The 16,101-nt window shown below is 51.2% G+C and overlaps 1 protein-coding gene across 1 annotated transcript; it reads left to right on the forward strand.

Annotated features, from left to right (window-relative positions):
- Nucleotides 1–1,771: 1,771 nt before the first annotated feature.
- Adprhl1 (ADP-ribosylhydrolase like 1) lies at nt 1,772–14,122 on the forward strand. Its single transcript, XM_041673936.1, has 7 exons — nt 1,772–2,083; nt 6,934–7,098; nt 9,519–9,644; nt 10,048–10,188; nt 12,837–12,964; nt 13,090–13,222; nt 13,774–14,122. The coding sequence occupies exons 1-7, from the start codon at nt 1,873–1,875 to the stop codon at nt 13,929–13,931; spliced, it is 1,062 nt and encodes a 353-aa protein (XP_041529870.1). The 5' UTR covers nt 1,772–1,872; the 3' UTR covers nt 13,932–14,122.
- Nucleotides 14,123–16,101: the final 1,979 nt, after the last annotated feature.

Here is a 16,101-nt window from a genome sequence, read left to right on the forward strand (position 1 = left end):
CTGAAAACTTGAGAAATAGTAAATAAAGTATTTTCCCTGGTGTTGTGTGTCCTTTGTTCTCGGTTGCACAGATACCTTCCTGTGCACATCAAGGCCCTGGTCTTCGGCTTGGACAAGCAGAAAGGCCCCCTGTAGCAAACCCTTGGCCACACTGCCTCTAACACCTCACCAGGCAAATGAATGTATTGGAGACAGCTTCGTTTGTCTGGGTCTCTGTCTCAGGACAATATGCTGGACGTGTGGGACCTGCACATCGGTATACCAGTAGAGCCATAATTATGTTTAAAACACATTTGCCAAACACAGCAAGTTTAAGAAATGCATATAATCTGCCCCACTTGGTACCTGCCAGGCATTTCCAGAACAGCCAGCATCGTCGCTGTCTAAGCCATACGGGTGCAGTGTTGTTAGTTTATGTTCAGTGCGTCCTGAACTCGATGCTCTGGGCACAGAGGAAGAGCTCCTCCAGCGCCTGTTGCTGTGTCTAGCACCCTGTAACAGGAGGCTTCTGAACGAGTGTCAGATAGACAAATACTGTGGAAGTTCCCAAACATCCTTAACCAAGTTCCTCTCCCTGAGTCTCCGGCTTAGCTCCGTCTACCTGAAGTGGGTGGCTGTCTGTTGCCTGCTCCTACTGTTTGGCTTCGATGGGAACCATATACATCCTGGTTTTGAGGGGTTGCTTCCGACTGAGACTTGTGCCTGCAGGAAATGCAGCTTGCTACGCACCAAAGTTCTTACCAGTTGTATTTAAGCCCACGTGGCCCCCTGCCCATTCTGGGTGTGGCAGACCAGATCATAGGAGGGCCAGCTGGGGTCTGTGGCTGCAGGGTTTGTGCTTGAGAGAGAATAGGGAGGTGCCCATCCTCCAAGTTCATTTCAAACCAAGAGCCCTGGCTTTATAAAGTATACCCTACCCAGCCTTGTATTAGTTAATAATTCCACGAGCAGGCAGGATTGTTTACAACATGAAGCTTGAGGTGGCATAACCAGATTTCACCGCACTTGCCGAGACACACGCCACTCTAAAGCCAAGCACTGGAGCCCCTTGCTGGACACGAAAATGTGAAATCATGCCGGGCGGTGGTGGCGCACGCCTTTAATCCCAGCACTTGGGAGGCAGAGGCAGGTGGATCTCTGTGAGTTCGAGACCAGCCTGGTCTACAAGAGCTAGTTCCAGGACAGGCTCCAAAGCCACAGAGAAACCCTGTCTCGAAAAACCAAATAAAAAAAAAAAAGAAAGAAAGAAAGAAAATGTGAAATCACATTTCTTCATAGGAGTTAGGAGGACTGCATCTTCTAAACTTTCCTTTCGTGACTTTTTTTTTTATGGTGCCGAAGATCCAACCAAGGGCCTCATGTACACCAGATAATAGCTCTATCATGGTGCTGCTCCCACAGCCCTCCCAATGTTATAATCAGAAAAGTTTCTAAACACAAAACTACAATGGATGTATCGCGACATTATTCTGAGTGAAAGAGGGCAGATAAAAGGGGGCCACTAATAATGTATTAGGTAATGGCAAGATGAATGCTATTTGAAGATGGGGCAGCAATGTTCACTTCGTGACATGCACTTCCTTGCCTGCAGGGGCCGCAAGGTAGTCAAGGAGCTGACCCAGTAGCACAGCTCCAGGGCTCTGAGCGGCTGGGGTGTGGACCTGCGCCAGCAGGCTCCCTTGCTGGAGAACCAGTCCAAACAGCTCCCACGTGGTGAGCTCAGAGCTTTATCTCATTGGTGCCACCTGCCAAGGCAGAGAAGGAGAGTGCTGGATGGTGATACAATGACCACTATAAATGTCAGCCAGGCTGGCTAAGGTTGGCCAGGAAGGGACAAAGGCAGCTGCAGCCTGAGAAGAGTCACCTTCTAAGATGGAGAAGTTCAAGGCTGCGATGTTGTTGGGGGGTGTCGGTGATGCACTCGGCTATGGGAACGTCTGCAGGGAGAACAGTGCTTTAGGCTCAATCCAGGAGGAGCTGCAAAAGACTGGGGGACTGGAAAGCCTTGTGCTGTCGCCCGGAAAGTGGCCAGTGAGTGACAACACCATCATGCACATGGCAACAGCCAAGGCCCTCACCACAGGTAGGACTGACGGGCATATTCTGCCCCAGGTGCGCTGGGGTAGAAAGACGGGTGTGTGGCTTCCCGTGTTGATGACAAACCAGCACCAGGAACCTTGAAGGGAGTGCTTGGTGCCCCGTGTTACCTGACACTGCTGCTGAAGCTGGTGATTTAATCTCCACCAGAGACCTGGAGCCTGACAGGCAGCAGGTCATGTTTCTCCTGTATGTCTTTGGGGACAGCAGCATTTCACAGATGATTAAACTCCAGATTCTAAAGAGCAACTTCCCCTTGTTTCTGCTGTTGCACCACAAGCAAGCCTCTGGGAGCAGATCTGGGGGCCGAGCACAGGCAAAGGTTCTAGCTGTAGAGGATGAGGTGTCTTGTTCTAAATCTACTACAAAAGAATACGTATCCAGCTTGAAATTTGGGGTTGCATCTTGGTTCCAAATAATTAAGGTTAAAATATCCATCCGAGCTATTCAGTTTGGACATTGTTTATGTGTAAATGTTATAAGAAAGAGTAATTTGGATACAGGAGAGCAAGTGTTCAGCTAGGAGCAGGTCAGTGCTAAGATCAACAAGACTTACATATATTTCCGAGAATAGTACATATACAAACATAGTGTGTCCTTCCTGTGCAGGGTGTGCTAATGTCCTGCAGGTCTGATAGCCATCATTGCAAAATGAAGGTCTGAGGGCAGCAGTTAAGCCAACAGATCTCACTTTTGCATTCACCATTCTGCTCTTCTGTCGTGAACATGCTCAGCTTAGTTCTGTGGTCACTGTATAGGAATGCCACCAATGCCACGTCCCTAAATAGAACTGAAGCCCGTTGATAAGATATGGTATCACAGCCTCTTGAAGTGGTGAAGCATCTTTCTGAGTGGGTATAATTATGGAATCCAAGTATTTATGGATTCTGCCGTCACTGTATAGGAATCTCATCAGCTAGCCCCTGAGTAACTAGGGGAAAAGTAAAGCATATCATGGTACGATACAGCATCGCCGTATGTGAAGTAGTGAAACATTGTTTGGGGTCTTAAAAGTTTTTGGAAGCAGGGCGGTGATGGTGCACGCCTTTAATCCCAGCACTCGGGAGGCAGAGGCAGGTGGATCTCTCTGAGTTCGAGACCAGCCTGGTCTACAAGAGCTAGTTCCAGGACAGGCTCCAAAGCCACAGAGAAACCCTGTCTTGAAAAACCAAAAAAAAAAAAAAAAGTTTTTGGATTCCAAGTGTTTATTTCTTCTGATATTTTTGGTCATACTTGTGTGCCTTTGTAGTCAGTATTACAGCTCAGAGCCCACCACGGCTCACAACCTCAGGAGAGCATGACTTTTCCATCAAAACTGCAGTCAGTACTTTCTCCTGACATTTGCTCCCCTGGTACTGTGTAGATGCCTCTGCTCCCCCAGTGCTGTGTAGACACTTCTGCACAGCCACATCAAGGTCCTTGTCTGTGCTCAGTTCTGATGGATGTTCTGTGTGTGAGTGCAGAGTGCTAGGACCGTGTCTGTCTCTGGGGCTTCCTCTGAGAGCCCCTGATACAGGCAGGCCCTGTGTAATGGCACAGAGTACTTGGGATTAGATCGATGGACCAAAGTCAACTCAAGATGAAGTGTGCATATTTAGCAAGGTTTGGATCATTTTGCAGCATTGGTTTTTTGGTTTGGTTTGGTTTGGTTTGGCTTTCTGAGGAAGAGGTGAGCCTCCCTGCCAGTCACCAGGAGTACCAAGCATGTGTTTCTATGTTGTGCCCTGTTATGGCCTCTCATTGTAGGTCCTAAGAAAACACTTGTTGAACACCCCCTAGTCGATCCTATAGACCAGAGGTTATCAACCTGTGGGTTGTATCCCCTTTGGAGATCAAATGACCCTTTCCCAGGGGTTGCCTAAGACCATCTTGCATATTGGAAATTTAAACTATGATTCATAACAGTAGCAAAATTATAGTAATGGACTATAATAATTTTAAGGTTGGGGGTCACCATAACATGAGACACTGTACTGAGGGGTCGCAGCTTTAGGAAGGCTGAGAACTGTGGCTCTAGACACTAAGCACTTTTTCCCCTGCTCACTTAAACTCGAGGTTTTGACTTGAAACAGCCCAGTTTTTCGCAATGGTAGCCCACTACCATCCGACTAATGGTAGGCACAACTCTTTGCAGCCCCTGCCCACTGCCTGTTTATTGTGGCATTTGGATGCCCTGTAGCCTGCTTCCCAGAGTGGGACCCCTCTTGGCGTATTTAAACAAGTGTCACTCGTGATTCCGTCACCCAGCAATGGCGATGCAGTCTACAAGCCATGGCTTAGCTGCCACCACTGGCCACAGCCCATTCAGGGGCAGTGTGTGACATTCAGGACATGAGAGCGGAAACAAAGGCGGAGCCTACGAAACCTGTTGGTAGTGCTGCCCCTCACACAGGAGTGCAAAGACTGAGTGACTTCATGTCACCAGGTGAACGTCTAGTGAGCATGGGCGGTCACACCAGGCTCTGAGTGTGGCTCATCTCAGGGCTCAGGCATGCAGCTCCACATTCCTGCCAGCTGCTGCTGAGCCTAGGAAAGCGGCGGGGTGCTCACATCCCTGCTCCTTAAAACCCTTGTGGCTGTGGGAGTCAAACAGAGCCACAGGATGAGGTGCCCAGTGGTGCTCGGCCACCAGGCTGGGGTCGGGACTCTAGATGATTTTATGCCACTGGGGGGAGCGATTTTGGCTGATTGTTGACTGCCAGGGCCAATCAGCAAGGCAGGGAGGGGAAAGGGCAGGAAGTGTCTCGGTGTACAGCCTACAAGGAACCTGAGACCAGCAGGATAAGGGTGCACCAGGCCTGCTCCTTCTCTTCCTTTCAGGGATTCTGACAGCTGAGATAGAGTTAGAGAAGACACAGGTCAGAGCCAGGGGAGAGAAGGAGGATGCAACCTATATATAGGTATTTTACTTCAAGACCATGGCGTTTGCTTTATATATATATATATATATATCAATTATAAGGTCGGTTGAGAGCTGCTGGCCAGTTTTCTAAACTGACTTACCTTCAGGATGGATAGGGAGGTAGGGAGAGGACTGTAGCAGTCAGATCAGGGTGCTGGATTTTTATAGACCTTTCTTACTCTGGAAAAGCTCGGTTACAGTCGAAGGCAGAGATTTTGTGGTATCTGGCCTTATCATTGTTTTAGAGGACTTGGAGAGGCCTGGGCTGCCAGGACGGAGGGGACACTGCCGTCGGTAAGCAGATAGCCCTAGCGAATCAGTGCCAGATGCTGTGGCTTCACCAGCAACCTGGCCAGGCACAGGTCCTGCCTCCCAGCAGGGGTTTGCAGGCAGATGAAGCTAATTTTATTCCTGTAGGGTTGCCGCAAGAAGCCTGGCTGGAACATGTGGCACTCCCTCCTCCCAAACAAAGTTCTGCCCATCTTCTCCTGTCCCAGTTCCAAGCTAGGCATGGGCCCTAGAGGAAGAAGAACAGCAGGGCTACCTCCATTCCAGGAGCACCGAGGGCAGCGTGGGAGAAAGGTTCATTCTCCAGGAGCCCACAGCTGTGGCTAAGCGGCTCTGCTCCCGATAGGGCAGGGAGCAGTTGTGCCGGGTGCTTCACTTCTCCCGGCAACAAGGAGTCTGAGGTTTCCAGCCTGCTCTTCTCTGGAGCAGGGTCACCAGCCCCTCGCCATGCCCCATTCGTCTCTTGCCACCCAGCCCTCAACAAAGACGGGTCACCCGTGGCCACAAAAGGGCCAGTGGTTGTCTCCTAAAGGCACTTCTCCATCCTGGGTGCAGCTTTGACAAAGGATGAAAACCGCTGGTGGCCATGAGAGAGAGCAGGGGAAAGCACCACCCTCATGCTCACTGGGCACCCAAACTACGGCCTGCTCTCCAGAGGATCAAGCACTCCGGCCTCCGTTGTCTGGGTGTGTGTGGCCTTTGTCCATGGATTAATTTAGTGAGCAAAACTCTGGCTTTGCAGTCAACATCCATCAGCTCTAGTCAGGCAAAGAGTCTTCCTGGAGAAAACAACGGCTGTTCATGAAGGAGAGGCGGGCCAGGCCCCGTGCTGGCCAAAGGCAGATGCTCAGTACAGACTAGTTCTTCTCACCCCCAGTGGCTCATGACCTTCAGGGGCTTGACCCCTTCTGGTCTCCCAAACACACTTGAAGGGAGCAAGGCACAGCTTGGCAGTAACAGCCACATAGAGCCTGGGTTTCCCAAGGGGGTGGTGGGAGCTGGAGCTCAGTGGGATCACCCTGTCACCTGGTGTCCCTCCAGGTCAGTGAGGCTACTGCTGTGCATAGTGTAGCGTGACGTAGTTTGTTCTGAGTGGACAAAACCACTAGTGAAAATGAGGGTGGTAGGTGTTCCCTAGACTCTCAGGACACCAGTGTGGTGGTTTGGAAGAAAATGGCCCCCAAAAGGAGTGTTACTACTAGGAGGTGTGGCCTTGTCAGAGGAAGTGTGTCACTGCGGGGGGGGGGGGGAGGGGGGGTTTTGAGGTCTCCTTTGCTCAAGTTTCACTCAGTGTGACACTCAGTTCACTTCCTGTTGCCTCGAAACTACCTCTCCAGCACCATGTCTGCCTGCACACTGCCATGTCCTACCACGATGGTGATGTCCTAAGCCTCCACAATAAAGTGTTTTCTTTTATAAGAGTTGCCGTGGTCATGGTGTCTCTTCACAGCCACAGAAACGCCAAGACAACCAGACTAGGAGCAATGGTCTGCTACAATCTAAAATGCAGCCAGGCAGCTGTGCAGTCACCAGACTCTCTGCTCTAAGCACACTGGTGCATCCTTGTCACCAATGGAAGCTGTTCCCATGCCCAGCACCCCCACTTTCCACCCTCACTGAATCTGTCCCCACCCCTTCCCCCACAGACTACTGGTGCCTGGATGACCTGTACCGTGAGATGGTAAAGCGCTACGTGGAGACCGTGGAGAAGCTCACGGAACATCGGCCAGACCCTTCCACTATCGAGGGTTGCTCGCAGCTGAAGCCAGATAACTACCTCCTCGCCTGGCATACGCCCTTCAGTGAAAAGGGTCAGACAGCTTTCTGTCCACAGAGCTGCTGTTAGGGACCTTGGGTGCCAGTGTGGGTGCTATTGTAGCATCGCCATATGTCTGGAATCAAATCCTTCGACAGGCAGGGCATCCCCTTGTCAGCCAGTCCTGCCTGCTTGCACATCTGTTAAAGACACTGTCCACAGAGGGGTTTTTGTTATCCACCCCAGTTTACTTTAAGGGATATTCTCCTCTGCCTTTGCTTGAAGCCTATATTTAGTAAGAAGTGCCATCTGTGTTCACGGAGTGCAGCACACAGGCAGCCCCAGCTCCCACCTCTCCACGCAGGAGCCTCCCCTCCCCTGCTGGCCCTTCTCCTAGTACCCCTTAAGAATAGGAAAACCACTGCCCTGCATTTATCCTGAAAGGGGGCAGAGTGGACATGTTGCAGTGTGGGCGCCACGACTCTCAGCCCCCTCTCCAGCTCCATCAGTCTGGGGACCTGGGCTCACTCACTCTTCCCAAACAGCAGAGGTAGTTCCTGGGATGTCTCTGAAGGGCACGGGAGCCACAGAGCACAGGAAAGACCAGGTCAGCTGCTCTGAAACCCCAGGTAGGCTAAGAGAGAACAACTCAGGTGCAGCAGAAGGTAAAACAGAAGTGTATGTAGCTGTTACCAGCAGGAGAGATCATTTGAACAGGTAGAAGCATGTCACCACCAAGAGCAGTTTAAGCGGGTGTAACAGGACTTTTCTTCTAGTTTCACTTCTGCTACTTTGATTTTTTTAAAAAACAGTTCTGCTATAGCCTGCCTTTATGGAGAATTCAAGGCAGGAACTTTAATCAGCCAATCACACAGTCAAATGCAGAGAGAAATACATGTATGCCTATTTGCTTGCTTGCTTAACTTAGCTTGAGTTCTCCGCTTCTAAATGTTCAGGACCCCCTGACTAGGAACGATGCTGTAAACGGTGGACTGGGTCTTCCCACATCAATTAACTTAGCTAAGACCAACCCCACAGATACGCCCATAAACCAGCCCAAAGTAGACAGTCCCTCACTGAGACTCTTTCCAGGTTATCCTGGATTGTATCTCATTGACAATTAAAATTGACCATCATAACTACCAACCATGAAGACTATTGAATGGCAATGCCTCCTGGTCTGATATTCTTCTTCTAAAAGTCTTAAAGACCCATAATGGCAATACACTAAAGCAAATGCTCAGAAGCGTGTGTATGCGGATGACCCTCGGCATCATCATTTGTACCAGCAAAAACCTGGAAGCAGCTTGGCGTCTCAGAAAGAGAATGGGAAAGTTAACTACACAGCTACACGGTGGAATGCTGTGTAGCTGCTTAAAAGAATGAGGTAGCTCAGTGTGCTGGAGTGGAAATTCTCCACTGTGGACTGGTGAAAACACACCAAACAAAAAAAACAGATTCTGCTGGGTGACAGTGGCGCACACCTTTAATCCCTGCACTCGGGATGCAGAGGTAGGCAGATCTCTGAGAGTTCGAGGCCAGCCTGGTCTACAGAGTGAGTTCCAGGACAGGCTCGAAAGGTACACAGAGAAACCCTGTCTCAGAAAATCCAACCAAACAAACAAACAAACAAAAAAAAAAAACCAAGATTCTAACTAGTCCACTACATCTTTTCCATAGTGTACATGGAGAGAGTTCATAGAGTGTGCATACAGGAAACTTCACAAAAGAGAGTAGAGAGGACCAGGCAGTGGTGGCGCACGCCTTTAATCTCAGCACTTGGGAGGCAGAGGCAGGCGGATCTCTGAGAGTTCAAGGCCAGCCTGGTCTACAAAGCCAGTTCTAGGACAGCCAGGACTACACAGAGAAACCCTGTCTCAAAAGAGAGAGAGGGAGAGGGGGAGAGAGAGAGAGAGAGAGAGAGATAGAGAGACAGAGACAGAGAGAGAAGAGAGAGCCTTGACATCAGAAATAAAGAAAATTAGTGTCTTGTACGGAAGTGCATGGCATATGTGGAGTGCCCGAGGAGGCCAGCAGAGGACTCTCTGTCACTTGTGACTGAATGACACTGTTTTTAAAGAAAAAAGTTCCCAGGAACAGTGGCTATGTAACCAAACTCTGTTTTCTAAAAGAGGAATGAAGGAAGGAAAAGAGAGAGAAAGGGAAGACTGAAGGAAGCAGTCATATCTGGTTCAACGCTGCTTCTGAGATTCCCCAATAGACACGCATTATGATCTTACCGGGGATCAAGAGAAAGCCCATTGTCAGGGTTAAATAACTCCACTTTCTTGCAACCTAACCCATAGATCTCTTTTTCTTTTGTCTGGGATTGGGGGCGGTGTTAATTGTTTACTCATTTAATGATATTCTAATGGCATGTAGTTACCTAAACCTTGTACTTTAGGAATCAGGAAGGCTGGACTTCCAGGGGCTATTGGGGGCAAACCTGAATTCAGGTGCCTATCACCCATTTAGGTTCGGGGTTTGGAGCTGCCACTAAAGCAATGTGCATCGGGATGCGGTACTGGAAGCCAGGCCGGCTGGAGACCCTCGTTGAAGTCAGTATTGAGTGTGGTAGAATGACCCACAACCATCCCACAGGTAAAGCGGGTACCGGACGGGCGTGGGTCCTGTTAGGATGATGTTCTGCTTGGAAACAGGATTGTCACTAAGTGTGGCCATGTTAGAGAGACGAGACGAGGGGGAGAATTCTCATCATTCCTGTATCATACATGGCAGAGCAAAAGAGAGGTGTGGATCTTGAGGGAAAGCTGGGCTCTAGTCTAAGTAGGTGCCAATCAGTACTATGGGCTCCCGCCCTTCTCCATGGCCTGGCCTATGCTTCTCCTCTTAATATCTAGGTCCTGTAGCAGCCCTGGAAAGATGAGCGTCTCACCTCTTTTGCAGAGAGAAGAGGCAGAGCTCACAGCTCTGGGGGTGGTGTTTGGACTTGAAAGCCCCTGGCCCAGGTGACAGCTGTCCCTCTCTTTCCCCCACCCTCCAGGTTTCCTTGGGTCCCTGTGCACTGCTCTGTTCGCCTCCTACGCAGTACAAGGAAAGCCCCTTGTACAATGGGGAAGAGATATGCTGAAGGCAGTCCCGCTGGCTGAGGAGTACTGCAGGAAGACCATCCGGCACATGGCAGGTGAGCCTGGCTTCCTGCCCCTGCTTCCCACTTGCCCAAAGCACATATGCTCATGTTTCACCAAGTCCTGCACCAGCCGCACAGAAGCTCTAGGTGCTCAACCAAAGGCAATGCCTGAAGAAGCCCTCAGTCAGTAAGCGAAGATCTGACTTCACAACCATTCTCACTTGGCCAAGGGCAGACACCTGCTCCGAATGGTACCAGGACCTCACGGAGAAACACAGCCACACGCGTGGCTTCTTCCCCAGTAGCCTGAGGTCTCTAAGACACCCACACCTTCCACAGCTCCAAGCTGACACCAAGTGTCTAGTGTGACAGAGAGCTGTCTCTGCCTTCATAGAGGAATGCATTGCCCCTACATTTTACACAGCCCCACCCTAGCCTGTACTTAACCAAAGAGATGCATCTGTCCCACACACTTCCATCTGTACCAAGATGGATCCCCGTGTCATGCGTCCCCAGAGACCACCAAAGGCATGTATCCCCACAGTTTCCATTGCTCTTGTTAACCCAGAACCTGTCACCTAGTGGGCATGGTCGGCCTGTTACTCAAAAGTCCTGGATGCACTACGGCTTCCAGGGTTAGGGAACGAAAGCAGCAAAGTATACCCCACCCTCCCCCACTTTACTCGGAGGTGCTGTGCAGTAGCCATAGATACAGATGCAGGAGCCCAGGGCAGGACCAGAAAACTCAGGGCTTGCTCCCCACGTCACAGAGTATATGGAAGACCCTCTTACCCCGTGCCGTTCTCCACTCTAAGGGAGATGCGTGTGAGTGGGTAGCGCAGGTGGCCCCACGTGTCCTGCTGTGCACCTAAGTGGGAGTAAACGTTTTAAAATAAGCCATCCAGGGTGTCCTGAAAGAAGGGAGGGCGTGAACCCAGGGCCAAGGCTCCTGCCCTCCAAAGCGGCCTGAAGCCGAATGACTCTTGGGCAGTTCCAAGAGTCACGTCAAAGTCACCGCAAGATGGGGGAGGGGGCATGTGCTAGAGGATTCCAGAACAACTTTACAAGGACACATAACACACAGGAGGACAGCCACTTGGCCTCAGCACTGGAGGAAATTGGGCTTACCGGGTGGTGCCGGGAATCCTAGCTAGCTCATCTCTCAACTGCCTGTCCATCGCTTGCTTGGCCTCCACGTGACATTTATTGCATTTATTTTTGCTTAGTTTAAGCCATCATTCCCTGGTCCCTCTGTCTCAAATGGACTTTGATGTCCCCTGAAGGTCTCCCAATGCTGCCTACAGCCAGCGGGCTGTTTCTGTCATCTAAGCAGGGTCACCAGATGCCCCCCAAGACTGGAAGACACTTACTATGATAGAGCAGATCCTTACAACACAGCATTCATACTGCTAAGGAACACCCCAGGACTCCAGAACCCGGGTGGTTATTTTTCAGGTATGCCATCCATGAGGGCATGAACCTGAGAACAGAGTTCACTTCTGGAAGATCTAGGGACTTGACTCTCTCTGGGAGGTGACCCCTGAGAAACAATCCTGTTGTGTCTGTTTGATTTTAAGTTTGCTTAACTAGAGTTTTAGGAGCTCCTTAGAAATAACTTTCAACAGAACCTAAGTTCACCCAAAAAGTGTTGTTCTGTAAACATCCTTGGAGAGCATCCCCTGGAGCTCCCTCTCTAAGGGGTTCTGGGTCTGAAAATCTCCCTGCCTAGCTGCTCTCACCTGCTCCCTGGGTAGAGGCAGGCGGTGCTGCCCCACACAGGTGTTTTGCCTTTAGTGGTATTCAAACAGGCGGTACTTCAACTTGGTGAAGCCCAGCAGGTCCAGAATTCCAATATGCTAGTGAGAGAAACTGTCCCAGCACCTCCTGGCTTCTCTGCTGCAGCGTCTGCTCGCCGCTGCCCCGCTCCGGCCCCCATAGCCCTTTACTCTCTCTGCTCTGTCCTCTTCTCTCGGCTGTCCAGCCATAGACAGAAAATAGGGTCTAGATCGCTATCCTGGGCTTTGTCCCCCAGACCTTACCACCCCTAAAGGCAGTCCCCATCCTCTGTTGCCTCCAGGGGGAGACAAGCTGTCACCCTCCTAGAGCAAGCACCGCCATTTCCTGCTGCTCCAAGGCTGCAGAGGGCTTGGTCATCTGTAGAATGAGTGGCTGCTGCCCACTGCCCAGCCAGTGCCCTCCTCATCTGATGCGCCAGCCAGAGATGCTGCAGTTTCCTTGCGGCTTGGGTTTCAGACTATCAGTAATAATAAAACTTCCCCCCTTACTGTGCAGGTCCAGATTTAAGCTAAGTAAAACACAGAATTCCCTGTTGATTTGGCTTTGGGTTTCTGGGTTTCTTTAGTTTGGGGGCTTTCTTTGTTTTTCTTTTCTTTTCAGTGTCTTATGCATGCTAGGCAAGCGCTGTTAACCCCGGGCTACCTCTCCAGACTTAATTAATTACAATTATGAATTCATAATTGTCCTGTGACCACTTTCTGCTTTAGAAAGCAGTGAAATAACCCGGGCACTGTTCTGTCTCCTCCCCATCTTCTGCGCTACTGTTGGAAGCAGTCACACCTATCATGGCACGGGCGCTCCATCCCCCACACCCTCAGCGGGGAGAAGGCACTGCCTGCCTCCCCCATCCCCGTGCCTACCTCCACCAGGAGCCCTCAACCCTCCTACTCTGTGCTTGCACCTAGAGTACCAAGAGCACTGGTTTTACTTCGAAGCAAAATGGCAGTTTTATCTGGAGGAAAGAAAAATCAGTGAGGAAACAGAGAACAAAGCCACCTTCCCTGGCAACTACGATGCGGAAGAGCGAGACAAGGTAAGTCCAGCCCTGGGATAGCCTGTGCTCCGTGGGCAAGTGAACAAGGCTGGTGGGTGGACGGCAGCCACAGGGGTGGGCGTGGATCTTTTGCTGGACACACACTGACCCACAGTTCTCTTCAGACATACAAGAAGTGGAGCTCAGAAGGCCGAGGGGGACGGCGCGGCCATGATGCCCCCATGATAGCCTACGATGCCCTCCTTGGTGCAGGGAACAACTGGACCGAGCTGTGCCAGCGAGCCATGTTTCACGGAGGTAAGATGCCCTCCTCTGTGGTGGATACTTCCAGAAGGTACGAAGCCCTGGAGCACTTCTCAGTGTTTAGGGTCCACAGACGTGGGCTTCAGCCACAGACCTGGAACACAGGCCTCTGGAGTCTCTGATCGCCATCCATGTACAACATCAGGGACATAGATACGGTCGCAGTAACATACTTTGGTGTGGCCCACAAGCCTGCCGGTCTCACGGGTGACCACTGTCGGAAGGACAGTGACCAGGTGCAGGGACTCTTCTCTTTCCAGCTGCTCACTCAGAGCTGGCAGGTCTCCCTCCACCCCGTGACACAGGCTCCCCCGCTCCCCTGCAGTTCTATAGCCCGCACAAAGCCGCGGCATTTTAGAGTGAGCTTCCTGGGTCTGGGTGAAATGCTTCTCCTCCTGAGGCCCATTGTCCCCTGGTGGCCCCCACTCTCAACAACAAATGGAGCCGCGTGGGTGTGAGTTATGACACTAGCGAGCCCTGTGTTTGTGGAGCTCTGCTGGGGCCGGGAGGTAGGCATCAGCCTCGTCATTTGTTTGCCGTTCCAGGTGAGAGCGGAGCCACAGGGGCAATCGCTGGCTGCCTGTTCGGGTTGCTGCACGGCCTGGCCAGTGTTCCACGGGGCTTGTACCAGGAACTGGAGCACAAAGATAGACTAGAAGACTTGGGCACAGCCCTGCACCGCCTGTCCACAGAAGAAAAGTAAAGTGTTTCTGCCATTTCCCCTCCCAGAGGGCAGCCTGTAGCTGTCCAGGCTCAGACTTGGAGCCTCCCCTAGGAAAGGGTACACACGTGTGCTGTGTCCACACAGGAACACATGCCTCCCGGACCATAATTCCACTGTAACTTTCCCCTCCAGTTCCAAACCCTGTTTGCTATATAAAATACATTGTTTGTCCTAAGAGAATGTTTTTCCTCACCCTCTCTGAAGCCTGGCACAGTGCTGCCAACGCCTTGGGTTTGCTGCACACAAACCTCCAGACGCTCGGTGACAAGCTGTCTCTGGACAATTGGTGTATTTTATTCTGCCCCAAACCTGGTGCTCCTTGTTCACCTGCGTGAACGACACTAACAGCCATGGCCCTCCGTTTGAGAGCCTTCCTCGGTCTTTCCTGCTGCCTGGCTATGTATTTCTCCCTGCTGCCCCCTGGCACACTGTGAGGTGGGCATCGCTCTTCAGTAGGCAGATGTGCCCGTGCCTCCGAGTAGAGACCCTCGGTGGCTTCAGGATGTACCCAAAGCGGTCGTTCAGCCTGCTTGCCGTGTTCTAGTCACTAGTCGGGCAGGAGCTGACTTCCTGTGCCGCATGACGCATCTTCCTCTTGGTGGGTTAGATCCATGTAGGAGGAAGTCTCCGGCCACCGTGTCCTGTTCCACGGAGGCTCCCCAGGAGGGGTTAGCTGGGAGTATAGGGGAGGTGGTCACAGGCTCCTGTTCCAACCATGGCTTGACATGGGTTTTTCTCGGTGAGTGACCAGTATGAAGCCAGCCACTGTTGACCAGATGGCTGGTGCTGGGCCTGGGCAGCAGATCTGGGCCCTTCTCATTGGTGCTGTGTTGTCTCTGAGGAGAGCCAAGGCTCTTTGCAGTGAGAAGCCGGTGAGGCCCCTGGAAGCTCTGCCTGGGGAAGAGCTAGGGCGGAAAGCCTTCATCTGTGGAAACTGCACAGGTTCTAGAATGCAAATTCTCCATGGGTCTCACGTGCTTCCGTGGGATGGTTGAATGCAAGATGGTAATGTGTCTCTTCTCCTCTGTGATAAGGTGTCCAAACAGACAGTAGGACAAGTGACTGCAGGCCGCTGGCACAGGCTCAGTGATGTGTTAAGACTTCTGAGGTTGCTCTGTCCTGGGTACCTTGTTTCTTCTTCCTCAGTCCCAGGCATGTCTGGGGCATCGCAGTTATTGTCCCAGAGGGAAGAGTAGAGTTATATGGTGCTCAGATCTTTGGTGTCCAGCACTGAGCAGGTTGTGCATGTGCATGCGTCTGTGCATATGTGTATGTGCATGTGTGTCTTTTGCTTCTGGGTACTGAACAATAACTAAACTAACACGCTTACTGACCAGGAACAGAGCGACAGATAAGGGGGAAATCGTGCGTTATCTACTTCCACTCTGCTGCCTAAGCAGCCCAAAGCAATGGATGAGAATTAACGGAAATTCCCTCGGGAAAATAAACCCTGCTGGGGTGCGGTAAGATGGAGCTTTCCCTAGATAAGCACAATTGGCATTTTGAAGAGCACCCTCCTGTCCCTGGTGGCCTTACCCTGAAGGTGGCCTTTCCTGTCTCTGTCCTTGGTGCAGAAGAAGTGGCCCCAATAAGCAGCGTGTGTACAGTAGTTTAGGGTGGAGGCCTGCATGGGCTCCATCTTATTCACTACTGGTCCTCTGTAAGTAAGAATCAGGAATTTACAAAGTAATGATAAATTAGAAAGCCTGAACTAGAGTGAAATCCGCAGACTTGTTATCAATGCCCCCCAGTTTCGTATTCCCATGACAGATAAATGCAGCCCCGAAAGGTTCAATGCAAGCCTGGATGGCAGTGGCTGGGCCAGCATCCCCTGCTAGACACGTGATGCTAGCTGGCTTTGTTCTGAGCACAGGCGTGCTGTGCACACAGAGCCTCAGGACTCAGGTACTGTTGAAAGGTGGCATGTAGGAGACACGATCTCCCCAAACTTCTGAGCCCAGTTAATTTCTTATGCATCCTGCCAGAATTTTCCTCTGGATCTATCAGTGTTGCATATAGGGAGGGCATACGTGTACAAGTGTGCTGTGTATACCTGATTCCTACCATACAAAGGATTAGAGTAGCTGTATATGTACACCCTTGCTCCTGGCTTTTCCCACTAACATGGCTTATCAGTCTGTCTTCATGT

The sequence above is a fragment of the Microtus oregoni genome, unplaced genomic scaffold, assembly GCF_018167655.1.
Source record: "Microtus oregoni isolate MIOR12 unplaced genomic scaffold, Mior012 000024F_ref0000369, whole genome shotgun sequence".
NCBI classification, from domain to species: Eukaryota; Metazoa; Chordata; class Mammalia; order Rodentia; family Cricetidae; genus Microtus; species Microtus oregoni.

Bases quoted from the DNA above. Each gene is read 5' to 3' on its own strand.
- Adprhl1 (XM_041673936.1), top strand. From the start codon at position 1,873: ATGGAGAAGTTCAAGGCTGCGATGTTGTTGGGGGGTGTCGGTGATGCA. The intron at 2,084-6,933 runs GTAGGACTGACG...CTTCCCCCACAG, and splicing joins AGCCAAGGCCCTCACCACAG to ACTACTGGTGCCTGGATGAC. The intron at 7,099-9,518 runs GTCAGACAGCTT...TCACCCATTTAG, and splicing joins TACGCCCTTCAGTGAAAAGG to GTTCGGGGTTTGGAGCTGCC.